Source organism: Podarcis muralis, chromosome 17 (assembly GCF_964188315.1).
Source record: "Podarcis muralis chromosome 17, rPodMur119.hap1.1, whole genome shotgun sequence".
NCBI lineage: Eukaryota > Metazoa > Chordata > Lepidosauria > Squamata > Lacertidae > Podarcis > Podarcis muralis.
This window is the reverse complement of record NC_135671.1, coordinates 22,473,639-22,501,346: the sequence shown is the minus strand read 5'-3', so window position 1 is coordinate 22,501,346 and position 27,708 is coordinate 22,473,639. Positions and strand designations below refer to the sequence as shown.

Here is a 27,708-nt window from a genome sequence, read left to right as displayed (position 1 = left end):
TGCATGCACAGAAGTGCTAAATCATGCTTTGTGCATGCACAGAAGAGCTGAATCAAGACTCGCGCGTGCGCAGATGCGGCGCTGCGGGTTGCGAACTTGCCTCTCACACGGATCACATTCGCAACCCGAGCATCCACTGTACAGTGGTACCTCGGGTTAAGAACTTAATTCGTTCTGGAGGTCCGTTCTTAACCTGAAACTCTTCTTAACCTGAGGTACCACTTTAGCTAATGGGGGCCTCCCGCTGCCGCCGCACGATTTCTCTTCTCATCCTGAAGCAAAGTTCTTAACCCAAGGTAATATTTCTGGGTTAGCGGACCGAGGTACCACTGTATGCAAACCTTGATGATTGCAGGTATAGGAACAAGAAGTGAAATCCTGACTTTACATTGGCTCAGTTAGGGTGCTATTTGCCTGCTGCTTTCTGCAACAACAAAAAACCCCTCATTTCAAGAAGAAGAAAAATGCCCTGTCCCACTGCATCTTTTAATAACATATCCTCACAGAGGGAAATAGTCTATAGCATTCTGAAGGGTTGCTACAACCTTTGGTTCTAATCGCCAATGTTTTATTGATTCATCGCCTTTTTTATTTTATTCCTTTCTCTTTTATGATTTTATTGTCTAAATTATGCCAATAAAAGGATGGGTGAATGTTCTAATCCATTTATCAACACGTCCCGATAGTTCAGCAAATCCAGCTCATTCCCACATTCTTAACAGCTCAAGCCCAACCATGCCTACTCGGAAGAAAGCCCTACATCAGTGAGGCTTGGTGATTTGATGCTAAACAGCTAAACCAAAGCAAGTCTGGCTGCTGGTGATGCCATGAATTTGAATCTGATCAGGGCTTCTTGAAGAAGAAAGGTGGGGTAAAAATAATATAAAAATAAAAAAATAAAAAATAAAAATATAAAATAATAACATAAAATAAAATAAAAAGGTGGGACGTAAATAAAATAGAAATTAATATACAATACAATACGGGAGGAGACCTCAGACATTCAAGTGAGGCTCTTTTAGGTGATATACGGGAAAGCTCGGCTCTCTGCTCTGTTTGATCCGCTTCTGCTGGATTCAAGATGCAGGCGTCGCCCCCCAGAGCCAGAAAAGTGTAGAGCCATGCATAGCAGCGGAGCAGCCGCAGATTCCGGGGCAAAATGCCAACTTCCTACGCAAAGCAGGGAGCCGTTCTCCGTCCTGAAAAACCGGATAGAAAGACGTTACTGGGGTTTTCTTTTCACGCTTCCTGCGTTTTGGATTCTCAACAAAATCACCTTTTTAATTTAAAAAAACTCACGTTGAAAAGTACTGGGAGGGGGAAAGGTGCCTACGAAGAACCCATCCCGCATCGCCGGAAGTATGAAACCGTGTGTCACTTTAACCTTTTTTCCTTCTTCCTATCTCTATGGGGTCCTGCGGCGGCGGCGCGCGAGGGTGACGCCACTTCCTGTCCGTCGGTCGCCGTGCTGCTGCCCGCTGCCGGGCAAGGTCGTGTGGAGATGGCTCCTCCGGGCTCGGAGCTGGGCCGCGGCGGCATCGTCCCTCAGGGGACGACGATGGGCTACACGGCCGACGAGAAGCTTCGCCTGGAGCAGCTGAGGGCGCTGCGGCGCCGCTGGCTGAAGGACCAGGAGCTGAGCCCCAGGGAGCCCGTCCTGCCCCCGAGGAAGCCCGGCCTGGTGGAAGGCTTCTGGGAGGGGTTCCTCAAGCCCGGCGGGCTCTGGAGGCAGCAGGTGAGGCGGGGAGGGAGGGAGGCCCAAGGGAGACTCTTTCCTCGCGGGTTTAGGTCAGGCATAGGCAAACCCGGACCTCCAGATGTTTTGGGACTACATCTCCCATCATCCCTAGCTAACAGGACCAGTGATCAGGGATGATGGGAGTTGTAGTCGTCGTCGTCGTCATCATCATCATCATCGTCAAACCTTTCCTTGGCATCGCATACAAACATCCAAAACAAATCAATACAGAATTACTGCTTCCCCAGTGGCGCTGTGGGTTAAACCACAGGGTTAAACCACAGAGCCTAGGACTTGCTGATCAGAAGGTCGGCAGTTCGAATCCCCGCGATGGGGTGAGCTCCCGTTGCTCGGTCCCTGCTCCTGCCAACTTAGCAGTTTGAAAGCATGTCAAAGTGCAAGTAGATAAATAGGCACCGCTCCAGCAGGAAGGTAAACGCCGTTTCCGTGCTTTGCTCTGGTTCGCCAGAAGCGGCTTAGTCCTGCTGGCCACATGACCTTGGCCAATAAAGCGAGATGAGCGCCGCAACCCCAGAGTCTGTCACGACTGGACCTAACAGTCAGGGCTCCCTTTACCTTTACAGTGGCACAAACATTTGCTCAAAGAAAGGAGGCAGGGCAGTCTATCGTCACATCTCTTGGTCTCCAGGGAGATCAGACGTCTGCAGTGTATTTTGACGGCAAAGACCCAAATAGAGATATTTAGCCACTAACTTGGTGAGCTCCTGATCATTCCCCAGTAATAGAAAATGTATGACCTCTGACTCTGGTTTCCATTGGGGGATACAGAGTTGATCTAGAAATTGCTGGTGGAGATCAGCATATACTTTACAATTGAGAACCGTATACGTGAGGGTTTCCACCAGGTGGTCTTCACATGGCTAAGTTCTTTCTCCTTCCATCCTGCCAGAGAACTTTCCCCAAAGGAGGTTTGATGGATTTAAATTAAACCTGGCCAGCGAAAATGTCCTCCTTTCTTGAGGGTTAATCATAAATTCAAGAAATTGGATGTGAGGGTGATCTGGCTGCGACATCTGTCACCCCATTGATCGCCAGGGTTGATTTGAGTTGTAGTCCCAAAACATCTGGAGGGCCGAGTTTGCCTATGCCTGGTTTAGGTATTGGTTCATTGCAGCACCAGATTTACATATAAGCTAAACAAGCTGTAGTTTAGGGCCCCACTCTCTTGGGGGCCCCCAAAAAATCCAAAGAGGGAAAAAACTCGATGTACATTTCCAAAATATTAGATAGATAGATAGATAGATAGATATATAAAACCTACATACAGCTACAGTGGCAAATGACTTTAGATACCTATTAGGTCCATACATTACCGTATAGCATATATTCAACACACACAAAAACCAAACAGCAACAATTTGTTATTGACAAAGGACAGCTGGACATATAAAGGGCCCCATTACCTTCAGTAGCTTAGGGCCTCATCAAACCTAAATCTGGCCATGGTTCATTGGTCCATCGTTTGTTTGCCAATACATTTAGTGCACAGTGATTTATTCATTTAATCCACCCCTGCCTTCCAAGGAGCTCCAGGCGGTGCACGTGGTTTCCATCCTCCCAACAAGCTATAGCTTAGGGCAGTGTTTCCCAACCTTGTGCCTCCAGCTGTTTTTGGACTACAATTCCCATCATCCCTTGCCACTGGTCTTGCTAGTCAGGGATGATGGGAGTTGTAGTTCAAAAACAGCTGGAGGCACAAGGTTGGGAAACACTGGCTTAGGACCCCACTCTCTTGGGGGTCCCCAAAAAATTTAAAGGAAAAAAAGGCACTGGATGTACATTTCCAAAATATAAGATAGAAAAAGTAAAATAAAACCTACATACAGCAAGTGTGTTTTGTGTTGTGTGGGCTCCTATTTGTTATGTGCAAATGGCTTTAGATACCTATTAGGTTCATAAATTACCGTATAGCATAAATTCAACACAAAAAAGAGCAACAATTTGTTGTTGATAAAGGACAGCTGGACATATAAAGCTCCCCATTTTACCTTCAGTAGCATAGGGCCTCATCAAACCTAAATCCAGCCCTGTGTTTACCTATTCGTTCATTTTACTCGTTTACTTGCCAGTTCACTTAGCGCGCAGTTGTTTTATTCACTTGTTACATTGATATGCCACCTTGGGATGTTTTTGTTTTGATTATGTATCTTTGTGTTTTTATATTGTGATTTTATCCTATGAACCACCCTGAGATGGGGAGCCACCGCAGAGAAGGCCCCGTTCTCGTGTTGCCACCCTCTGGATCTCCAGAGGAGGAGGCACACGAAGAAGGGCCTCGGAAGATGATCTCAGGGTCCGGGTAGGTTCATATGGGAAGAGGCGGTCTTTGAGGTATTGTGGTCCTGAGCGGTTTAAGGCTTTATAGGTCAAAACCAGCACTTTAAATTGGGCCCAGAAACTAATCGGTAGCCAGTGCAGTCGGACCAAGATTGGTGCAATATGCTCAAACCGCCGCTGAATTCTGCATTAGCTAAAGTTTCCAAACTGTCTTCAGAGGCAGCCCTCTGAAGGCATACGTATAATGCCTTGCAGTAATATAACCTTGAGGTTACCAGAGCATAGACAACAGTAGGCAATCCCTGTCCAGATAGGGGTATAGCTGGACCACCAGCCGAAGCTGATGGAAGGCACTCTGGGCCACTGAGGCCACCTGAGCCTCAAGCAACAACAAAGGATCCAGGAGTACCCCCAAGCTCCGAACCTGCTCCTTCAGAGGAAGTGTATCCCCAGCAAGAGCAGGCAACCTCCCACCCATCCAGTCTAGGGAACCACCCACTAATTGTGCCTCTGTCTTATCTGGATTGAATTTCGGTATGTTGGCTCTCATCCAGTCCATTACTGAGACAAGACAGTGGTCCAGCACTTCCACTGCCTCAGCTGCAGATGTAAAGGAGAAATAGAGCCGAGTGTCATTAGTATACTGCTGTCAACCCCACCCAGCGGTTTCATGTAGTTACCTATTTGTTTGTTACATTTATAAACCCCTTTGGGTGGTTTTTGTTTTGATTATGTATTTCTGTGTGTTTATATTGTGATTATATCCTGTGAACCACCCTGAGAGCAGTGGGTATGGGGCAGTGTACAAATTTAATAAATGATAATAATTTATCTTCCAAGGAGCTCAAGCATATGGGTTTCACACTCACAACAACCTTGTTTACGTATTCATTTATTTTACTTGCTTATTTGCCAATTCACTTAGTGCGCAGTTATTTGTTTGTTTATTACATTTATAAGCCGCTTTTACCTTCCAAGGAACTTCTTGTAGCTGTGCTGGACAAGAAGGCGTGAGGTTACGACCCCAAGCCTTGCTGGAATTTGTTCCTCTTATGACTAACCATGGTATATTGTGGCACTCGAAGTAGCCCAAAGTCTGGCACGAATCAATCATAAACTATTTGTTTTAATTTTTATGAATGGGAAAAAATATTGTTTATATCAAAGTTCTTAAGATGTCAGGAACTAATAAGAAAAAACTGTTTATTTTTAGGTATTCAAAACCTACAAAGCTTCAAAGTTTCTTGTAGTTCGACTCCTTATTCCTTTTTGGCTTGCCCACTATTACACCAAGTATCACCTAGCGGTATGTATTTTGTAGCATTTTGGTAATACAGCTTTGGGACCTAGCCATGAGCATAGATTTATGGATATACAATATATATAGGCACCTTTTCTGTGATGCTTTTCTCCACATCCCCAACCTGCCTTTTGCTGAAAATAATAGGTTGCTGTTTAGAAACAGACGGCCAACTTCTTAAGCCCAGGAGGCTGGACTCCTTGTCTGTGTGACATCATTTTCCTCCAGCAACATCTTGGCTGTAAAGTTTAACTCCTGTCCCCCAGGTTTAAGGAGTTGAAAGGTGCCCTTACCTTTTGGGGAACAGGAGTTAGAACAACAGAACACTTTGTATCCAGTAGCCAAGGCCAAGTCGCTGCCTGAAACCTTCAAAAATTTTAGCATGATGAGCTTTGACACTTCTAGTTACTGGTTGGCAGATGAAGCTCCATACAGGCTCTTCCCTTTTCTCTTCTGCTCTCCTCCCACCCAGCTTAACAAGATTGTCAAAGCTGATTGCACTAACAGTACATTCAGTAGGTTCTTGGGCACACAGTACAAGGGGGGATTGGTATATTGGAAAAATATATGGTCAAACTTTTTTGATTCTTTTGCCAATAAAAAATACCTTTGGCTGGCTAAAATTTCTCATATATACTGTTGCTTTTGAATTAGGCACTGTAGGTATACTTGCTATACTTTTAAGCTGCTTTCTGAAGGTGTTTTGCCTAGAAAAGGGCAGTGTAAATAGCTAAACAAGTACATGTAATTTTGTGCTAATGCCAAAGATCAGATTGCGTCTTCCTGTTCATGGGAGTGTAGCGTTCTATTGGGATGTGTGCGTTTTTCTCAGCTGTGGAGGACTTTGGCTCACCTAAGAGGGCACAGTGAGCTTTGGCATAGCAAAATAGTTGCAAGCTACAAGGGACTGCAAAGCTATTGAGATGGGACAGGGTATAACAAATGCCCAACAAGCTTCCAGAATGGCGACTTCCCTTGGAATCCTTAAGATTGCTATTTTCATTCACAGCGTCGGCCATACGGAATAGTCGAGACGAAGCCCAAGATATACCCAGTGAGTAAAATTTGCTTTTATTCCTTCGGCAGTCTGCTGTATAAAGAATTAATAAAGCAACTATGCAGAGCACGAGTGGAGAACCTCAGACCTGAGGGATCAATGGGGCCCTCTGGGTCTCTCCGTCCAGTCCTGTGTTATGGCCTCTCAGGCTATATAAATCACTGTTTCTGCTCTGCGGTTTCAAGTGCTTATGCCAGGCTGAAATATGTTCATGAACCGTGGTGATCCCTTTTGCTTGCTTTGGTGAAGCACCAGGAGAGTTTTGTGTGCGTATAGAGAAACTTCTGGCTTTTGTGTGACTGAAAGGTAGCCTACTGCACAAAGGCAAGTTGCTCTGGCCATTTTTTTACTGGCCAGGTCTGATTTTGCCTCTGGCTACCCAACCTCCGTAGGGACGCGGGTGGCGCTGTGGGTAAAACCTCAGTGCCTAGGACTTGCCGATCGTATGGTCGGCGGTTCGAATCCCCGCGGCGGGGTGAGCTCCCGTCGTTCGGTCCCAGCACCTGCCAACCTAGCAGTTCGAAAGCACCTCCGGGTGCAAGTAGATTAATAGGGACCGCTTTATAGCGGGAAGGTAAACGGCGTTTCCGTGTGCTGCGCTGGTGCTGGCTCGCCAGCTGCAGCTTCATCACGCTGGCCACGTGACCCGGAAGTGTCTTCGGATGGCGCCGGCTCACGGCCTCTAGAGCGAGATGAGCACGCAACCCTAGAGTCGGACACGACTGGCCCGTACGGGCAGGGGTACCTTTACCTTTACCTTTTACCCAACCTCCCACCCCGTCCTCCAGCTTCTGGAGGGCTGCCCATGAGAGAATGGGACCATTGAGCTGAAAATGGTTGCCTGCCCTTTGTGTGCAGGGTAAGGAAAAGCACAAAACCAGTAGCACATATTAAAACTTTTACCTATAGGTCATAGAATTGTAGAGCTTGAAGGACCATGAATGAGGGTATTCTCATCCAACCCCCTACAACCTTTTGGCCCACGTGTGTAGGGCCCCGGAAAACAGTGTGTTTGTTGCATCTGTGGGGCTGGTGTAAATACACAAGAGTCATTCTCTGTTCCTGGTATGAGAAATACAGTTCCAGAATGAGCATTTTCACTCACAGAGAGCAGGTTTGGAGTATACTTATTTCTCTGCTCTAGGAAGACTTTGTTTTTTATGGCTACAGGTAAATTGCAATTTAACGCGCATTTAACTTGTGCACATCCAGCTTTATGCACTTGGCAATTTTTAAAAAATAAATAAAGGGAGCAGGTGCCCAAGAAAAAAGACTTTGGCAATTCCACCCGCCCTTGAACCCAATGGGTTTTGTCAATACACAATTTTGGGTTTAGGAGCTATCCCCGGGACACAACCCCATGTAAGTCAAGAGTTGCCTGTATAGCAAAGTAAACGTGGTTTTGAAAGAGTGAGTTTAGTAAATCAGTTATATAGTTGGAATTTCTGATTTGCAAGAAAATATTTCCAAAATGTACCAAAATAGGAACAAAATTGGTACTGAAGAAGGATGTGTATGTACTTCATTCGGTGTCTAAAACATTCGGTGTTACAACAAAAATTATGATTTCTTTTAACTTCTTAGGGTGACATAATTATGGAGACGGGGGAAGTAGTTCCCCCATTGGATATGCCCAGCAGCCATCATTAAGTGACTCAAGAACTTGGAGAACTACAGACGTATGTCTGTCTTCAGGATGTATCAAATGTAACAATAAAGATGACTTCCAGACTACTAATACGGCTTTTCATTTTTGAAATAAACATATTATTTCTCTGACTTGCTGTTCAGAACAGTAATGGAACATCCCTGCACGGCACACAGCAGTGAACAATCTTACAAATTAATAGCATTTTCTGATAGCATGGACTGCGTACTCCAAAGAAAGGGATGGCATGTGATAATGTGCTCAGGGTCTCTCAGTGCAATTCTTGTAGGTGTTGCTATTGAATTCACTCATTATAAGTCTGGATGCAGGCCAAGGAGAGATTGCAGCTTGGCTTGTATTGGGGGGTAGAGCGGGGGAAGAGCGCAGGCTTCAACCATCAGTTAAAACTATTCAGGTCATGAAGTGTAATACACTAAACAGTTTAACCAGCATTTAAAAACATGGCAGAATGAACCCATTTGATACCTGAACAAAGTCAAACAGAAAAAGAAACTAAAGCTACACTTTATATTTACATATAAATTATGCTGCCATAAAAAATCAATAACCCTTTAAAATGACCTTATAAAGTATAGGATCTTTTATTACAAGGATTTGATAAGCACATACTTCTGCTTAATTGAGGACAATGTAAACTATCGGGATGAGGAGGAGTAAGAATGTTTCTTCAAAATCATGTACTGTCATTTGAGATTAGTCATTGAAAAATCGGACTCTGGCTGGAATGCAGGACGTACCATTCAGAAGTAGAGCAGCCCTTCATTTTGTTACTACTCACCTTTAGTCTCTTTATATATTACTCATATTGCATTGTAAATATTAATGATTATATTGCTTTCAGATATTCCAACACTTATGTGTCTGGGCTGTTAAAACAACTTCTATGTATGATCACTGTCTTATTGAAATAAATCCAGCGAAAAAGTTTACAGCTTCATTGTTACCAATTTATTGCTTCAACAGTAGAATTCTATAATCAGTTTTGAACATGGAATTAAGGAGTGACCTCTCCACCTTAAAATAATGAGCTTGTCATTCAACCTACAATCCCTATATACATAAAGTTAGTGGAGTATTCTTAGGTGTGGCAAGTCTCTCTTTGTGCTTGGCTATCAGGGCCAATTGCCACATTGACCCAAGTGGAATGGAGAGATACAATGGGGATCCTGAGGCCATGCACACTCTTCTTACAGAAATTTCTCACAACAGACAGCAAGACCATGCTGAATGCTATCGCTGCCGAACAGAGATTAGTAAACAGTGATCAATTCTAAACTTCAGGTTGAAGATCAGACTGGTTGTGATGGAAAAGGAAGATCAGCTCAGTTTTGGGAGAAGGAGAACTTCTCAAAGGAGGGAGAAGAGATGCGAACTGATTTGGAATTTTATTTATTCTTGCATTTCTTCCAAGTAGCTGAAGGTGGGAGGCGGTTCACCTCTTTATTTCATCCTTACAACAGCTCTGGGATATTATTTGTTCCTTTCATTATTCACATATAAACCATCTCCAAATGACTTAGAAAATTTAAAAGCATAAAGGATGGTATAAAATACGAAAGAAGAGCAATGCATACAATTAAACCTATAAAAGAAATGCAGCAAAACTTCAGCCAATATGTTAGGCTGAGAGGATGGCCAAGTTTCACCCGTGTGCTTCATGACTGAGTGGGATTTGAACCTTTGTCTCCCAGATGGTAGTTTGACACTATGCACTGCACACACTGTTTCCTTTTTTAGGTTTCAGAAAGAGTAAAAGACGTTAGGAAGCCTGGAAAAACTACTGGATTTCATTCATGTTCACTATACATGCGATAAATCAGGTTTGCTGATAAAATCTGTTCAGAAGTGATCCAGATATTTAAAACAGGTTCTTTTAGGATGCCGACTTAAAGCCTCATGCTTGAAGTGAAGTGTATCCGAATCAGTGAAATGGAAGGGATCTGATCTCTAAAAGTTGTATTCTTAGTTAATGTTAGCAGAGACAGGCATGTGAAAAGAGAACATTCTTTTTCATTGACTGAGAACATAAATTCCTTCCAGGTGTTTTCTTGCTTTAATCCTGCTTTGAGAAGTTTCAGTATTTTTATATATTTTTTGTAAATCTTCTTGCTATCTTTGAATTCAGATTCTTTTCACAACTCATTTCAGCCGCAATAAAACAACTGTGGATATCTTCACATTGCTGCATGGCTTGTAGGAATGTTTTGCTGCTGAATGTCTCACAGATTCTGTGTTTCTGCGGGGTAGTCTTCCTTCAGCTGCCATTTGGCTGCTATTCGTGTTGCATAAATGACATATCCCCATGAAAGCAATACAATGGTGAGAAGAATCTGTTAAAGGCAGAATAAAATGGTGTTAATAGACATTTACATTTGACATGGGAGGCTTGTTTCCAAGCAGAATAAAATGGCTTTTCTTAAGCAGCCCTGTGCCATACATTTAAAGCAGTAAATGCATTAAACCACTTTAAATAGCCATGGCTTCTGCCAAAGGATGCTGGGAACTGTAGTTTGCTAAGGGTGCCAGGAGTCGTTAGAGAAACCCCTATACAGCGCATAGTGCTGCAATTCCCAGAGTTCCCTGGGAAAGGAGACTGTGAAACCACCACATTGTATTTCTGCAAGGGGAACAGGGCTCTCCTAACAACTCTCTGCACCATTACACTACAATTCTTAGGATTCACTGGCCGCAGACAAAAAGTGCAGTGCTGCTGGAGCCAGTGCTCCAAATGAAAAACCTACACTATAATTAGAGCCTTGGTGCTGATAAGGCCATGGTTGCAGGTTCGATCTCCATATGGGACAGCTGTATATTCATTAATTCCAGTATTTCAGTGGGGTTGGGCTAAATGATCCTCGGGTTTCCTTTCCAACTCTACAGTTCTGTGAATTGCAGCATATGCGCCCTTGGCCTGCTTACCCAGGAAACGTGCATAGGATTGCAGCCCAGTAATGCAGGATCCCGCGCCTGTCTGCACAGCAACCAGCCTCATTGAGTTCAGCGGTGACAGGATCGCAGCCCAAACCGCCGCCTACCAAACTTCCCGTTGCCATGAAGGGCGTCAGGAGCCTGACTCCCTGCTTGCTATGGAAGAGGCCCAAAGGAAAGAGGAGCGCAACGGGCGCCTTACCAGCGAATATATCCACTCCAGCGTCCTCCGGCTGACTTGCGCCATTCTCGCGTTCCCTCCGACTCGCAACCCGCAGCGGAGTCTCGGGAAGTTGCGTGAACAGGAAAGGGAACCAGCGGCTGCGTCCCGGGGAGCCATTTTCCTTAAGGGAGCAAAGTTCCCGATCCGTCCCGTTGCTCGAGGGCAACCCTTTCCTCGCGACCCCACGCGCGATCGGGACTCTTTCCCGCGCAGGAGAAGCGCCGACTGCTGCAAACCCGCCGAGAGAACCAGTCCCGGGGCTCAGCTCCCACCGAGCACGCCTGGCTCGGGGTTCGAGTTCTCCCTTCCCTGAAGAAGCATTCAGCATGCATATTGCTTTCAGGTCCCGCCCGGGTCCCGCGCGGCGCTCCTTCCCGGGTTAAACTGTGCATAGGATCGCAGCTTTAAAACGCTTGCGATCTTGCGATCCAGTTATTTGGGAGCAAGCTTCGTGGAGCTCCGGGGCTTGCTTCCAAGGAGAGATGCTCCGGGATGCTACGGTTCCTGCGCCAAAAGGGAGCCTCGCTTCCCCGCTCGCTTGCGGTACCCGGACCCACGGCGGGCGCCTTTGGGGAAACGGTTTCTATATAGGAAGGCTTTGATTCCCCACTCATCCTTTAAAAAGAAATAAAAAATAGTGCCAGGAAGGCTCGCTGATCTATCTATCTAATTCAATATCTGCATGGCTTTAAAACCTGGGTCTCCCGCGGTAATTGGACTACAACTCCCATCATCCCTATGTAGCAGGACCAGTAGCAAAGGATGATGGGAATTGTAGTCCAAAAAGGGGGTGTTTGAGAGACACTGGCTTGTAGACGATTTATTACACACGAAAGCTTATATTTAGTTGATCTTTAAGGAATTATTTAAAAAGATTTTTCCTCTTTCATCTTGTTATTTATTATGGCTTATAGACAGACAGTAGATAGATGAGAGAGGGGAGATCTGCAAGGGTGGGCTGGGAGTTGGACGGGGAAAACCAAAACTGGCCAGAAACCGACATTATAAGTCTTCACTTGATTGACAGCAAACGGCCACAACTGTGGCGTCACGGGGGGGAGGAGGTCTGGGGGTGTGAGAAATAGTGAGTGATAGAAACCAACGCAGGGGTAATTTTATTAAGTTTTCCTGTGACCCGGAAAGGGAAGAGGTTGCGTATCCGGGTCGGCCAGGGCCAGAGCCGTCCTGAGGAGCCGCCTCCCCGCCGCCGCCACCGCTGTCGCCCAACGGCCGCTTTCGACGCCGATGGGCGACCCGCGGGAGCTTCGCAGCCGAGCCTCCGGGGCCAACGGCCCCCGGCGCCAGAGATCGAAGGCTCAGGTGAGCGTTGGGCTGGGGGGGGAGAGAGAGAGAAGGTCGGGTCATCCGGGCATTCCGCTTCCGTTGCCCCCCCCCCACCTCCCTCGGCTGTTAACGGCACACGGCCACTCAGTCGTCCCGGCGCTCGCTGGCTTTTCTGGTCTCGCGCCTGCGCCTGGATGCTCCTTGGCTCCCCTGGGTCGCCGGTGTCAGTCTAAGGTTTACCCCCCCTCGCCCTCCCCTTGGGAGTGTGGTAGGTGGTGAGGAGAAAGTGGGGGTTTGGTTAAAATTATTGTATTTTAATGTTTTGGTGGAAGCCGCCCAGCCTGGCTGGGGAAACCCAACCAGTTGGGCGAAGGTATAAATAACAAATTGTTGTTATTGTCATTATTACTGCTCGACTCAACACTACTCTCCTTATTATGTACAGGAAATACAATGTACATGCCGTAAGGAAACCAGAAATATATATTGCCAATAATATATATAACCAATCACATAATATTATATTATTGGGGGGGGGGGGGGAGGTTGCTCCAGCCGCTCTGTGTGCCTTGCTGAATATATATCAGTACATAATAAAACACTAAACCTTGAAATGCTTCCGTATACAAGGCTGCTTTCTAAACATTATGTAGTTACTCACCTGTCATCAATGTCACTATCATCATTATGTACAAGAAACACAATGTGCGTGCCGCTTGGCTGTAAGGAAACCAATGATATATATAACCAATATATAACCAGTCATATAATATATATTAGAGAGAGGGGGGAGTTGCCCCAGCCACTCTGGTTGGCTTTCAACAAATTAAGCACAGTAAAACCGAACATTAGAAGCCTCCCTATACAGGGTTGCCTTTCAGATGTCAGTTACCGGTAGTTGTTTATTTCCTTGACATCTGATGGGAGGGCGTTCCAAAAAAATAAAACAAAATATTAATATTCTTAGCCAAAACCAGCAGCTTAAAAAGTAGCTGAACCTCATAGAGCTTCCACGCATCTGAACTGGTGTTTTAAGGAGGCTCCAGAAGTAGTGCAGGGAAGGCAAAAGCACTGACTAGGCTTTTGGGAAGAAAGTGGGCAAATTGTAGGACCCTGTCAGAGCCCTCAAGCCTCCTTCCCAAAGTCAGGCACATCGTTTACACAGCTTTGGGGAGGCAGCATGATGCCGAGAACTGACTGCCCAAAATGCCTTGAGGGCTGCATGTGTCCCTTAGGCTGTGCATTGGACCACCTTGTGCTAAGGGCTTTCATGTTGACCAAAGCACCAAACTTTGAAATGACAGCTGTCAAGGGCCACTCCTTTAACAGACACATTATTTAGATAAGATTGATGCAGCTTCACTGCTGCCTCTTCTCTTCTTTGCGCTTTTTCTCCCTCTGTGCTTTGCCGTCCTGGTTATGGAGACATGGAATATGTTTCTTCTGCTGTCAGTATAGAAGCTGTTTGGACTGGTAAAGCAGGGATGGCGTTCTCTGCTTCATCAGCCAAAAATAGCTTTCTGCAACTGTGGACTTAAGAGAACAGGTATGAGAGAATGGTGCATGATAGGGGACTGTTTCCAGGGCTGCAGGCCAGATTAAGCTCATGGACCAGAGGTTCCCCTTCTCTGTGGTTGGAGGTTCAGTTGGCTGACACTGTGTAATTTCACTTCCAGCTAACTCAACACTGATTTGGATCATTGATTTGGATCACAGATTGCTGAGTGCACGTGGATCATTGCCTCTCTTTTTTCTTATTTGCAGAATGTGGCATCGGTGACAGAAGACTTCACGGTGGATCGCTGTTCACCCAAAGTTGGCACCAATAAGCTGCATCAGACAATGTCTTCAGATTCCTCACCAGACTCCAAGTGTCCGATCTGCCTGGACCAGTTTGAAAATGTGGCCTACTTGGACCATTGTTGGCATAAGTTCTGCTTTCGTTGCGTGCAGGAGTGGTCCAAAAACAAGGCCGAATGCCCGCTCTGCAAACAGCCTTTCCACTCCATTGTGCACAGCATGAGATCGGAAGATGACTTTAAGGTTTATACAGTCCGGCCTTCAGACACGGACTATTTCGCTAATCCTGACGGGAGGCGATTCCGTTACCGGACAACTGTAACAAGGGAGCGCCGTCCGTCAGCTTATCCCCGGAGAAGTTCCTCTTCTCGAACAACGGTGTCCCCTCCAGACAATGGGATTTTGTTTGAAGGGTTATCCAGCCAGACGACGAGGCAGAGAAATGCAGAAATGCAGCAAATGATCAGGCGTCTAGCTTCGAGGCGACAAGCCTGTTTAGAAGGCAGGTCCATGCGTCAGATTCAAGAACAGGAGATAATCAACTTCCGAAGAGCTCTGTACCGCTCTGGCACACGTGTCAGGAGCATTGAGGACGGAGGGCGCTATAGAGACATATCGGCTGAATTTTTCCGCAGGAATCCTGCCTGCCTCCATAGGCTCGTTCCATGGCTAAAGCGTGAGCTCACAGTCCTGTTCGGCGCTCACGGGTCTCTGGTCAACATTGTGCAGCATATCATCATGAGTAATGTGACCAGATACGATCTGGAGAGCCAGGCATTTGCTGACGACTTAAAGCCTTTCTTACTTCATCGCACGGAGCACTTTCTGCACGAATTCATCAGCTTTGCCAGATGCCCCTTTAACATAGAGGCATACGATCAGCACGCAAATTATGATTGCCCTGCTCCGTCCTACGAAGAAGGGAGCCGGTCTGATTCCTCCATTATTACAATCTCTCCAGATGAGGCAGATGCTCAAGAACCAGACCATAGTTCCTTTGCAGCTGGTATTGGTCAGGCACCATGGGATGATGAGACGCCTGGTCCATCGTACTCCACTTCAGAGCAGCTTCGTGCCGCTGTATCTACTGCTTTGGACACTTCGGAAAGCTCTGATGGAGAGCCCTCTGCTAACCCAGTTGAGTTGCAGCCTCAGTTACCGGCTATCGTGGAGATGAATGGTGACAGCTGCGATTCCTCCAACAACTGTGTTATTGTTGGCTATGTGAAGCCGTTAGCAGAGAGAACGCCTGAACTTGTGGAGCTGTCTTCCGACTCTGAGGAATCTGCTGGCGAGAAAAGCAAAGATGTGAAGGCAGTGCAGCCCATCCAGTATCACAGTTTTAGTGACACTGATGCCAGTGGGTCCGCATCTCCGTTCTCCATCGGGTCTGGAAATGGGAGCACCAGTTATAAAGCCAGCGTATCCCTATCCAATAAAAGGAAATCCAAAAGGAGTGAAAAGGAGGGCAGTAGTACAACCGGAGAACCAGCTACCCAACCTTGGCTACAAAGCTCCCCTACAAAAAGAGATGATGACGATGACTACAGTTTATCCAAAAGGAGGAAATGTGAATCGCATTCACGTAGCAGAGAGCATCGTGGCCTGAAAAGCAAGAGGAAGCATCGCGGTATGGAGAAGCGGAAAAGGAAAAGAGACAGTAGCAGACATAAGCATAGGAAGGACAAGAAGCGGTCAAGAACCCGGGACAAGAGTCTGTCTCGGAAAAGCCAAGCTCTTTCTGTGAGTAGTGAGAGCATTGAATCTAGAGATCTAAGCCGCTCTAGATCACACAGCAACGACAACAGCAAAAGCAGATCAAAGAGCAAAGACAGTGATTACTACGTAAGAGACAGTTACGTAAGAGACGCCAAGTACAAATGGGAGTGCACCATTTACAGCAGAAATTCAGCCCGAGATGGGTATGAATCATCTTACAGGAGAAGGATTCAGGCCAGAGCTCGGTATTCAAGGCAGTCTGCCAGCCCTGACTACAGAATGCAGTCCTTTTCTGAACAGGTGAATACTCGAAACCCAAGAGGTGACAGAGAAAGCAGGTATTACTATTATGAGAGGCGCAGATCAAGAAGTCGCTCCAGCAGCAGGTCGAGGACTCCTCCCAGAGGGCCCGAGAGAGTGCGATCTGAGAAGCCCAGCGGGAAAAGGAAATATAAAACCCGTCACCTGGAGAGTGCCCACGCAGGGAGTGAGGAAGCCTCTTCGGCAAAAGATGCAAGCGCCCTTGAAAAATACAAGGGCTTTGACAAAAAGAAAGAGAGCTTTTCGGACAGACAGCCTGAGGCCGAGAGTCGGCACAAGAGAAGGATGCAAATATCAAGGAGCCCAAGCGTGGAGATTATTTATGAAGGGAAAGCCACTGAAATGGCAAGGCATCATAAAAAGAAGAGGAAAAGAGAGAGGAAGCCACGCAAGAACCACATTGACCCTTCCCCGTTTTCTTCTCCAGTGGTAATAACAATTGACAGTGACAGTGATAAGGACACTGAGATCCAGGAGAACACAGAGTATGAAAGTAGCATTTCCTGGAGTCCTACAATCCCGCAAAATGAGAGAGAGGCAGAGTCTCCTTCGTCGCTCTTGGAAGCCAGAGACTGTAATTATGACAGAGTTGATGAACTGGAAAGTGTGGACAAGGACAGCATTGTTACTTCAACTACTAGGACGGTGGTAGAAGATGTGACTTTAAATGGGGATGTACAGCCGCAAGGAGCAGCCAACGGACACACCCCTACTTTGACAGACTGTGGTACTTCATCTAGCATAGGAAATCTGCCTAGCAGTGTAGAAGCTGAATCTGCCAGCCTGTTGCCAACCACCAGAGCGCCTTTGCTGTTAAGGATCTCAAGGAAACTTATTATTGAACATTCATGTCAATTGGACTTGTCAGAGCAGAACTATAACTCCTGAGACAGAACTGTTTTTGAATGAGGATGTTTCCCGCCCCCCTACCCCCAATCAGACTTTTCTTGAAAGTGACAAACCTTCTCATGGTTCCTGTGCTAAGAATTATGAACTCACTTATGCATAAAGAAGGTCTTGTCCTCCCATTTTTATACATAAGCCCAAGAAAGCAGAACATCACTAATCTCCAACCCCCTTCCCCCTCAGATTTTATGTTTCCTGTGTCACAAAATCATACTGTTCCTCTCCCTGCCCCCCCCCCCCGCCAGCCACCCCTGTAATATAAACCCTCTGGTATCTCATAGCTTTTTAATATGTAATGTTAGGAAATAAATTCAGGTTTAATTTTGCCATGTCTTTGATCTGCTTAGATTGACTTTGCTTTGTGCCATTGATTCTCCACTGTAACGGATCACTTGCAAGACCATATTCTTTTTGCTGCTACTGCCCTTCCCTTCCCAGCTCCTCTCTTCCTGTGCTGCTTCATGCACTCTGGGTGGTACCCAACAAAGTCACACTCAAGAGTAGACCCATTGAAATCAATTAACATTTCAGTGGCTCTACTCTGAATATGATTAACATTGGCTACCACCCTTTTGAAAGCAGTGGGCTGCTGGATCCAGACCTGAGGTACCCTACCCCACCAATAAAGATCCATGGTTGTTAAATAATCGTGATTCAGGCTGCCCTTTGAGCAAGTATTTCATAGGAGTTCCAATAAAGACGTTCCTGAAATCTATTATGTTTACCGTCTACACGCTTGTTTGCTTTCCAGTTTGCGAAAGCTGACCACACATTGAATATTGCTAGATATTGGTTATCTTAAAAACAAAACTGCAGAATTTGTAGATCATCTAGCAGTGTCATTCCTCAATGATGGGAGACGAAGAAATAGTGATTTCCTGTTATTTAAGTGGACTGCCAGCCAAGGATGTAAGGGGAGAAGACATGGGAAGGTGAGAGCTCTGGTCTGGAACCAGCGAAAGGTCCTAAAAGGTTTCGTTGGCTATTCCCCATGAGCAGATCTTGCAAAGTGATGTTTGAGTCGGCCACTGATGCTGCACAGAAGATGAGCTGTTTAGAATGAATAGTTAACTTCAGATGTGGGAAAATTGGGTTGGTCAATAAAAGAGAAATGAAATAGATTTTATACTAAAATACAGAAGAGTGATGTCTTCCTAATTTGCCAGGTTTTGGGGGGGGTGTTTTGAGTGCTGAGCATTGCTCCTCATAGAAGTTTTAAGCTTACATCTTCCTATAGACATAAAAATGTAAGTCTCTCATTGTGCAGCTCCTGCTGAAGGATTTGTAGTGCCACACCGCAGTCCTGGATTTGCACAAAGTCAAAGTGGAGCCCTGTCGGAGGATTTCAGGTGTTTCATCTCAATCCTGGATTTGCATGAAGTCAGGGTGGCACTAAGACAAGCCGCACAACCATTGGGGATAAGATGGGAGAAACAGTGAGGGGGAAAGTGGTGATTTTAAACAATGGCAGAAGTTTGTGTAGAGTGAGCAGGGGGTGACACAGGGAAGAATGCCAGTTTAAAACAAGGTTTTAAGGCTCTCTTGCATTAGCTTTCTGGTGTTGGAGTGTTGCCTTCAACGCGAAGTTCCAGATTCAATGTACTAATTTAGAAGGTTTTTAAAAACACACCAAAAAAACATGCAAACACTTATATATTGTAGGTACAACGTCCTGCAGATGAACTTCACCTTTGCTAACAGAGCAAATTAACTTACAGGATTCTATTTACCGTATTTTTCGCCCTATAGGACGCACCGTCCCATAAGGTGCACCTAGTTTTTTGGGGGGGAAATAAAGGGGAAAGCCCGAGCTTCCCCCGACCCCAGCCCCCAAACAGGCAGCTCTCTGCAAGCCGTGGGAGCCCAGCGCTGGCTCCCGCTGCTTGCGGAGAGGTCCGCGAAGCCTGGACGCGCTGAGCTCAGCGTGCGCAGGCTTCAGCATGCAGGCAACTCTCCGCAAGCAGCGGGAGCGCTCCTGCTGCTTGCGGAGAGGTCCGCGAAGCCTGGGGAGCAGAGGGGTCGGTGCGCACTGACCCCTCTCACTCTCCAGGCTTCAGCGAAAGCCTGCATTCGCCCCATAGGACGCACACACATTTCCCCTTCATTTTTGGAGGGGGAAAAGTGTGTCCTATAGGGCGAAAAATATGGGTATCTTAAAGATAAATCAGCAAGGGGCATGTACACAAAGGGGGCTTCACAATAAAGGCATGGAAATTGCAATGGGGTTGGGAAGGTGAAAAGCAAGCTTAGTAGGTGCATGGAGTAGGAATAGGAAGTTATGGGGGGGCAGGGGATGGGAGAGAGGAGCAGGCAGGAGCACCACCCCATTTCTTAAATAATGCTAGAAGCTTTCAAGACTGAATATTAAAATGCTCTGAAATGACAGAAGAAATATGAAAACAGTCGTTCAGACCTGCTGTTTATATGGCCTAGTGATTTCATTTCCCACCTCCCCAGGTTCCTTCCGTCTTGCAGATGGTAAAACATTATGAAGGCCAGTGATTGTTTAGTCCATACAAATGAATACTTTTGATTTTGGACAAAAAACTATAAAGAGAGAGAGAAAGAGATGAAACTTGGCAGCTTTTCCTATGATGAATGAATGGAATTAAGAGCCAGCTGATTATACTTTGTGTGATAAAATTATTGTCTAATCCCAATGGGTCATCGCTTGCCTATAGGCTTCAAAGAACATCAATCTCTTGCATTTTGGAAATTTTGCAAAGCAGAGTTTTATCATGCCTATCCATACATGCCTAGGAGACTTCTAATTTTTTGCTTGGTACATAGTATTTAGGAGCTGCATTCTTTTTTGTTCCCTCTGGGTAATTGTGCAAAGCTAAAAACTTTCCTGTTTAAAACAAATAAGTGAAATCATAGTGGTGTGTCTGCTGCTATTGCAGTTTCTGCATCAGATATTATAACAACACTTGGCTCGGAAAGCTGGAAATGTATGCAGTTTCTGTTTCCATTTCTCAAGATGCAGGGAAGAGAGTGAATTACTGAAGTGGGAACCTGCCTGCTCCTTAAATTTTGTAATAGGGCTGCTTGTCGCGAATTCCTCACGGCGCTTTTAGCAGAATGCTCAGAGTCCCAGGTTCTTTAGTGCAGTATTATTTATTGTGAGCAAAATATGTATACAAATATCTACAGAAGCAGTTCGTATAATCGGACAGAGTACCTGGCTGCACCTTGAGGCAAAAGGAAACTCCACAATCATTTATCTACACCACTCCACCACCACCACCACTATTGGACAGGCTTTACCTTTAAACCGGTGACAGCCAATCACATTACTGCTGAGTCGTTCCACAGAGAGTATTGCATCAGCCTGTTGCCAACTGAAGCCTGCAGACTTGCTTACACAGCATCCTGTGAATCCCAACCTGCTGTGTGAGAAATGCAAATCTAAAGCCCCCTTTGGTGGATATGGGTCTTAGCCATAGCTTGGAAATTTTGGGGACACCACAGTAGTGGGCAGATCATGGTACATGGCACATGTTGACGATGTGCTAGATTTTCATAACATTTCCTTTTCGGAGACATTCCTCCTTCCCTTGGTTCCGGCTAAATTTGTGGCTCCAGGTATCTGCTGCTTCTCCACGGTTGTGGTTGTGGCAATGTCATCTTGGGGGAAGATGTTGTGCAGGGAAAGATGGGAAGGTAGTAGCAGGGGATTCAAGCGGTGGCGAGACCAGAAGACACAGAGGACTCCTCAGCCCTGCACCCATCCTAATAAACCAGGTTCCTGCAATTATTCAGGTAGTGGGAGGATTCTGCAGTACTGGAATGGTTTAATACAGGGCTGCTACAAAAGATAGGAAGAACTGAAGCTGTCTTGTACAGGGAACCAGGCAAAGGGCCTTCTCGGTAATGGCGCCCGCCCTGTGGATCCACCCTCCCATCAGATGTCAAGGAGATAAACAACTATCTTTTAGAAGACATCTGAAGGCAGCCCAGTTTAGGGAAGTTTTTAATGCTTGATGTTTTATCAATATTATTAATATTCTACTGGGAGCCTCCCAGAGTGGCCGAGGTATAAATATTTATTATTATTATTATTATTATTATTATTATTATTATTATTATCAAGGCCCAGCCGGATGCCTATGGGAAGTCTGCAAGCAGGACCCGAGGGCAACGATTTTCTTCTCACTTGTGATTTCCAGCAGCTGCTATTCAGAGGTGCATCGCTTCTAACAATGGAGGTACAAGATTTGATTATTGATCCGTCAAGCTCACTTTTATTTCCACTGCAGGTGTGTGTCCAGTCCTACCTGTATGTTTGCAACGGGCTGAATACTTCCAGCAGGTAGCCTATGAAGAGAACAAGCTTTTTTTCTCCTGCTCCGGAGGCTGGGGCTCAAACCAATGTCTTCAAGCGACAAGCAAGGGGATTCTGACAGTTGTTGTTCAACAGCGCAGCCGTCTCCCCCAAATGCTCAAAAATTATTGGAAAGCATTTAAAATATTCAATTGAGGTTCTGCCCCCCTCCCATCAGCAGAAGACTGTCTCTCCCCCCATGTCCTCTTTGCGTCCCCATGATCACCCCAAAAAACAACCTTTGGGGATGCCCCCCCCCTAACAAAAATCCTAGATACGAACATATCCCGCCCGCCCCGCCCCCCCCAAAAAAATAGCTGCGGATGAAACTGCTCTTAAAAGGACATTTGCCAGGTGTGATCGTAATTTGGGGAGGGAGGAACCCCTTTTGGAAACGCAGAGTGCGCCCCGTTCTATGATGCCTCCTTCCCTGCCCCCGCCGCCGCCCACACGGACCAGCCGCATCCCAACTTTCGGTTTCCAATTCGTCACTTTCGATTCGTGTTTTTTGCCGGTTGGGCTTCCCTGTCCTTCCTCGGCCCGTCAGCTGACTTCGAGGAAATGCAGGAACGCCCCCCTCTATAAAGGGCGGGGACGCGGGACCGTGCCCCGGCCAGTCGTGGAAGAAGGGCTCGCGTTCTGCCTGCTGGCTCCGGAACTTGCAACTTTACGCAGCCTTTTTTTATTTTGCAATATTTAATTTGCGCCGGTCGCGCTGGTGGAGGAGGAAAGGCGCTTGCGAAAAGGCCTGGAGAGAGATCGGCATGAGCGAAGAGGAGAAACGGAGTCTGCTCTGCTATCGGCATTATATCGTGGAGACGCTGAAGCCTGCCTATGTCGTGAGCTACATGAAGGATTGGCTCAGCGATGGTGAGTCACTTGCAAGATGCTTTCTTTGCCTGCCTTTCCCGATGCACTTACTGGAGAGCAGGAAGCGGCAATGGTATAATAATAATTAATAATATGTTATTTATACCCCGCCCATCTGGCTGGGTTTCCCCAGCGGCTCTGGGCAAGTTCCAACAAAATATTAAAATACAATAGTCTATTAAATATTAAAAGCTTCCCTAAACAGCGCTGCCTTCAGATGTCTTCTAAAAGTCTGGTAGTTGTTTTTCTCTTTGACATCTGGTGGAAGGGCAGATGCCACCACTGAGAAGGCCCTCTGCCTGGTTCCCTGTAACTTGGCTTCTCGCAGGGAGGGAACCGCCAGAAGGCCCTCAGTGCTGGACCTCAGTGTCCGGGCAGAACGATGGAGGTGGAGACGTTCCTTCAGGTATACTGGACTGAGGCCATTTAGGGCTTTAAAGGTCAGCACCAACACTTTGAATTGTGTTCGTAAATGTACTGGGAGCCAATGTAAGTCTTTCAAGACTGGTGTTATGTGGTCTCGGCGGCCGCTCCCAGTCACCAGTCTATCTGCCACATTCTGGATTAGTTGTAGTTTCCGGGTCACCTTCAAAGGTAGCCCCACATAGAGCGCATTGCAGTAGTTCAAGCAACAAATAACTAGAGCATGCACCACTCTGGCGAGACAGTGCGCAGGCAGGTAGGGTCTCAGCCTGCGTACCAGATGGAGCTGGTAAATAGCTGCCCTGGGCACAGAATTGACCTTTGCCTCCATGGACAACTGTAAGTCCAGAATGACTCTCAGGCTGTGCACCTGGTCCTTCAGGGGCACAGTTACCCCATTCAGGACCAGGGAGTCCTCCACACCTGCCCGCCTCCTTCCCACCAAAAACATTACTTCTGTCTTGTCAAGATTAAACCTCAATCCATTAGCCGCCATCCATCCTCCAACCACCTCCAGACACTCACACAGGACCTTCACTGCCTTCACTGGTTCTGATTTGAAAGAGAGGCAGAGTTGGGTATCATCCACATACTGATGAACACCCAGCCCAAATCTGACAGCGAGGAAATCTGGCTTGGGTAGTGGTGTTTTTAAAGAGTTTCGAAATAGTTGCTGATAGCCCAGCGTCCTTGCAAATGGCTGTAAGCCCAGATGCCATTGTAGTGCATGGATGCTGGTCTGTTGGACTTGGGCCAGGAAGAGAAGGCACCTTCAAATTAAGTGTACATTATTATTATTATTATTATTATTATTATTATTATTATTATTATTAATTTTCTCCTGATTTTAAAACCTCAAAGAAGGTTTTAAAAGGGTATCAAGGGAGCATACTAATTGGTTGCTAGAGAAACTCACTGCCGCAGGATTTGTTGGGGGCCACTAGCTAGCTTTTAATTATTATTATTTTTAAGTAGAGTTTATAAAGATAAATACAAAAATTATTGTCACATTATCTCCCCCCCCCCTTTTTTTTTTTTGGTCCAAACTGAAACATTAATCCAGAGGCAGAAAAGCGAAATAAAAGAAAAGGAAGGGAGAGAGATAAAGAAGGGGAGGGAAAAGAATTAAAAGAGATAGTGATAATTTTATTTGTACCCTGCCCATCTGACCGGGTTGTCCCAGCCACTCTGGGCAGCTTCCAACATATTTAAAAACATAATAAAACATTACACATTAAAAAGCTTGCCTATAGAGGGCTGCCTTCAAATGTCTTCTAAAAGTCAGATACTTATTTATTTCCTTGACATCTGGTGGGAGGGTGTTCCACAGGGCGGGCGCCACCACCAAGAAGGCCCTCTGCCTGGTTCCCTGTAGCTTCACTTCTCATAGTGAGGGAACCACCAGAAGGCCCTCGGAGCTGGACCCTCAGATTAAGAGCCTTATCCTCTACCAACTGATTTCATTCTTCCGCTTGCTTTTAGAGATGTGGTAACTCTTTGATCCTTGAGAAGCTTCTGAAATGAAGTAACACTGCCTTTCCTTTTTTTTCTTCTTCTACTTGAGATAAGATATTTACTGCAAGAGTCACTGACGGCTGTCTTCTGACTTCATTCCAGAGACTGTGGAGAAAATCCAAAGTCATAAGGAGAAGCCCACCACTGCTGCGGGTTTATTTCTTGACTCGATTGTAAATCTCACGGAAGAGGGATGGTTCCGTGGATTCTTGAACGCGTTGAATACAGCAGGTTTGAGTGTGTTGTAAAAATTTCAAGTTGCTTGATTGCGTGAGATGCATCTGTTAAAATTATTAGCCTTCCTGTACCCAACATTGGTTTAGCAAAGTGGTGGTTTGTTTCTTTTTTTATATTATAATTCTTATAAGTTTTCAAGTGCAACAATCCAATAATAGCCTCGTTATAACAATACCAAACTCTGATAATGAGCTGAAAGAACCCTCTCCTCATGGGATCCTAGCAGTGCCGGATTTACATATAAGCTAAACAAGCTATAGCTTAGGGCCCCACTCTCTTGGGGGCCCCCAAAAAAATTAAAGATATAAGATAAAAATATAAGATAAAAAACATATAAATTAAAACCTACATGCAGCAACAGTGTTTTGTGTTGTGTAGGCTCCTATGATGTACTGTATTTTTCGCCCCATAGGGCGCACCGGCCCATAGGGCGCACCTAGTTTTAGGGGGGGAATAAAGAAAAAAAATTATTTCCCCCCCAGTCGGGGGCTGGGCGGGGGAAGCCTGAGCTTCCCCAGCCCCCAGAACAGGCTGCTATCCGCAGGGATGCAGGCAGCTCTCCGCAAGTCGTGGGAGCCCAGCGCGAAGTCGCGCCTGGGCTCCCACGGCTTGTGCAGAGCTGCGCGAAGCCTGGGGCGTGCTGAGCTCAGGGCACCCCAGGCTTTGGGATGCAGGCAGCTCTCCGCAAGCTGGGGGAGCCCGGCGGGAACTCCCGCGGGCTCCCAAGGCTTGTGGATAGCTTCCTGAAGCCTGGAGAGCGAGAGGGGTCGGTGTGCACCGACCCCTCTTGCTCTCCAGCCTTCAGCGAAAGCCTGCATTTGCCCCATAGGACGCACACACATTTCCCCTTCATTTTTGGAGGGTAAAAAGTGCGTCCTATAGGGCGAAAAATACAGTAAGTAATGGGCCCCGCCTGCTATCCTGCTCCCTAAAATATCACTGGTTTGCTCCTTTCTATATATAGGGTGCCTACATAAAATCTGTATTTTATGACAAAATCTGTATTTTATAATAAAATACATATTTTGTTATGTGCAAATGGCTTTAGATACCTATTAGGTCCATAAATACCATATAGCATATATTCAACACAAAAAACCAGTGACAATTTGTTGTTGACAAAGGACAGCTGGACATATAAAGGGCCCCCATTACCTTCAGTAGCTTAGGGCCTCATCAAACCTAAATCCGGCCCTGGGTCCTGCCTGTGTCTAGCTACTACTTTCAAAGAACTTGCTTGCAGCTGCCAAGGGTGATTTCTGCATGAGAGCAGGCCAGGCTATGTTCTCCTGGTCAGTTGGGCTACTCTGTGAAATCCTCACTTCTAGCTGACGTTATCTTCAGCCAGATGCAGGACTTGGCGGTCACACGGTGGCTGCAGTGTGCTTTTGGAGATGGCCTATTTTACAAGCACACGGGCAACATTGTCTCTCCCTTTTTCTTTTCCTTGTTTTGTGGTACATGTGGCCAAAAAAAAAGGGATCTCTCTCAAAAGAGAATCTAGCCATTGCCCAGTGGTTGCGAGCGAGCATGGAACCAAGGCTGAACCCAGACATATATTTAAAAAACACTGTGAAAATGTTTTTTTTTAATAAAAAAAAAACGTTTTAAAATATATATTGAATTTGCCACTAGCTCACCATTGCCATCTAGTGTCACATTTGTATAATGCACTGAAAACGCACTTAAGACGTTATATTTGCTTCTCAGTCCCAAGTGTCTTGAATGCTTTATTCCTGACAAAGGAAAGAAGTTGTTGTTTGGTGGAGTCACACCTTTTCTTGGAAGTTTTATCCGAAGCTATACATTTCCTCCCCCTCTTGTTTCTAAAGGTTATACCGGCCTCTGTGAAGCCATTGAAAATTGGGATTTTGAGAAGATTGACAAGCTGGAAGTTCACAGGAAGTTGCTGAATCGAATTCTGCCCTCTTTGAGGGAAATTGATCCGGCTCAGATACTACTCCACCTGAAGGATTGCCTCATACATGAGGAGTTTGAAGAAATTCGACAGGTATTACAGTGGTATCTCTACTTACGCGCACCTCTGGTTATGTTTCCTTCGGGATACGCATGCGGCAAACCCAGAAGTATTTTTGTGGGTTTCGCAGCATGCGCAGGTGTGCTCTAGTGTGCCACGCGCATGCGCAGAACAGGCACCTCCGGCTGTGAAAACCTCAGGATCCAACCAGAGCTCCGGAACAGATCTCATCTGCAACCGGAAGTACCACTGTATTTCAGAACAGAAAATACTTGGTAGGCAGAACTTATGGACCGCAATAAGCATGCCTTTATGTATAGCAGAATTGTGTCCCTCCAAGAAACACTTAAGGATGCGGGTGGCGCTGTGGGTTAAACCACAGAGCCTAGGACATGGCGATCAGAAGGTCGGCGGTTCGAATCCCCATGACGGGGTGAGCTCCCGTTGCTCGGTCCCTGCTCCTGCCAACCTAGCAGTTCGAAAGCACACCAGTGCAAGTAGATAAATAGGTACCACTCCGGCGGGAAGGTAAACGGCGTTTCCGTGCGCTGCTCTGGTTCTCCAGAAGCGGCTTAGTCATGCTGGCCACATGACCCGGAAGCTGTACGCTGGCTCCCTCGGCCAATAAAGGGAGATGAGCGCCGCAAACCCAAAGTCGGCCACGACTGGACCTAATGGTCAAGGGTCCCTTTACCCTTTACCTTTAAGAAACACTTCTTCAGTCTTGAACTGATTTGTTTTTTAAAAATCAAATGAACCAGGGAATCGGGGTCCAAGCTTCCAAGGAGGAGGAGTGGCTTTGAGTCACAGAACTTCCCATTTTTGAGCTGTATTGCCACGTGTTCTTCCCAGGAGCAACCCCACTGAACATAGTAAGACTTGTTTCTGAGTAGGCATGTTTAGGGTCATGCTGGAAATGTTTGAAGTTGCACCTTGAAGTTGCAAGTAAACTTTATATTTGGACAACTTTTCTGCTGTACTTTATTAGAAGGAGAAAAATAATCATTTCCTTAGTAACAATTTAAACCATTTATTTAACAAAAACAATAACATTATAGCATATGTATCCATGTTTATTAACTGATGTGGTTAAACATTAAAAAAAACAACTTAGACTG

General features: G+C 46.0%; 4 protein-coding genes across 5 annotated transcripts in view; 3 read left to right on the top strand and 1 right to left on the bottom strand.

The window, feature by feature from the left end:
• The first annotated feature begins 1,144 nt into the window (after positions 1 to 1,144).
• NDUFB6 (NADH:ubiquinone oxidoreductase subunit B6) lies at positions 1,145 to 8,127 on the top strand. The gene is made up of 4 exons (XM_028711936.2): positions 1,145 to 1,735; positions 5,250 to 5,342; positions 6,346 to 6,390; positions 7,978 to 8,127. Exons 1-4 carry the CDS (start codon positions 1,160 to 1,162, stop codon positions 8,041 to 8,043), a joined length of 780 nt encoding a protein of 259 aa, XP_028567769.2. The 5' UTR covers positions 1,145 to 1,159; the 3' UTR covers positions 8,044 to 8,127.
• An 860-nt stretch (positions 8,128 to 8,987) lies between these two features.
• Positions 8,988 to 11,897, bottom strand: TZMP1 (transition zone microprotein 1). The gene is made up of 2 exons (XM_028711938.2): positions 11,193 to 11,897; positions 8,988 to 10,392 (listed from the first exon to the last, which is right to left on the bottom strand). Exons 1-2 carry the CDS (start codon positions 11,328 to 11,330, stop codon positions 10,282 to 10,284), a joined length of 249 nt encoding a protein of 82 aa, XP_028567771.1. The 5' UTR covers positions 11,331 to 11,897; the 3' UTR covers positions 8,988 to 10,281.
• Positions 11,898 to 12,290: 393 nt separating this feature from the next.
• On the top strand, positions 12,291 to 17,958 carry LOC114587534 (E3 ubiquitin-protein ligase Topors-like). Of its 2 annotated transcripts, none has more exons than XM_028711918.2 (2): positions 12,291 to 12,533; positions 14,262 to 17,958. In XM_028711918.2, exons 1-2 carry the CDS (start codon positions 12,459 to 12,461, stop codon positions 17,223 to 17,225), a joined length of 3,039 nt encoding a protein of 1,012 aa, XP_028567751.2. In that variant the 5' UTR covers positions 12,291 to 12,458; the 3' UTR covers positions 17,226 to 17,958. The 2 variants fall into 2 exon arrangements, with proteins under 2 accessions (XP_028567751.2, XP_077777789.1); XM_077921663.1 differs by lacking the exon at positions 12,291 to 12,533 and adding an exon at positions 12,627 to 12,765.
• A 4,147-nt stretch (positions 17,959 to 22,105) lies between these two features.
• RIGI (RNA sensor RIG-I) overlaps positions 22,106 to 27,708 on the top strand; it is a 30,488-nt gene continuing 24,885 nt past the window's right edge. The window contains exons 1-3 of the mRNA XM_028711919.2: positions 22,106 to 22,437; positions 24,478 to 24,606; positions 26,445 to 26,623. Coding sequence (XP_028567752.2) covers positions 22,332 to 22,437; positions 24,478 to 24,606; positions 26,445 to 26,623 — 414 coding nt within the window. The 5' untranslated portion in view covers positions 22,106 to 22,331. The remainder of the gene's footprint in view (positions 22,438 to 24,477; positions 24,607 to 26,444; positions 26,624 to 27,708) is intronic.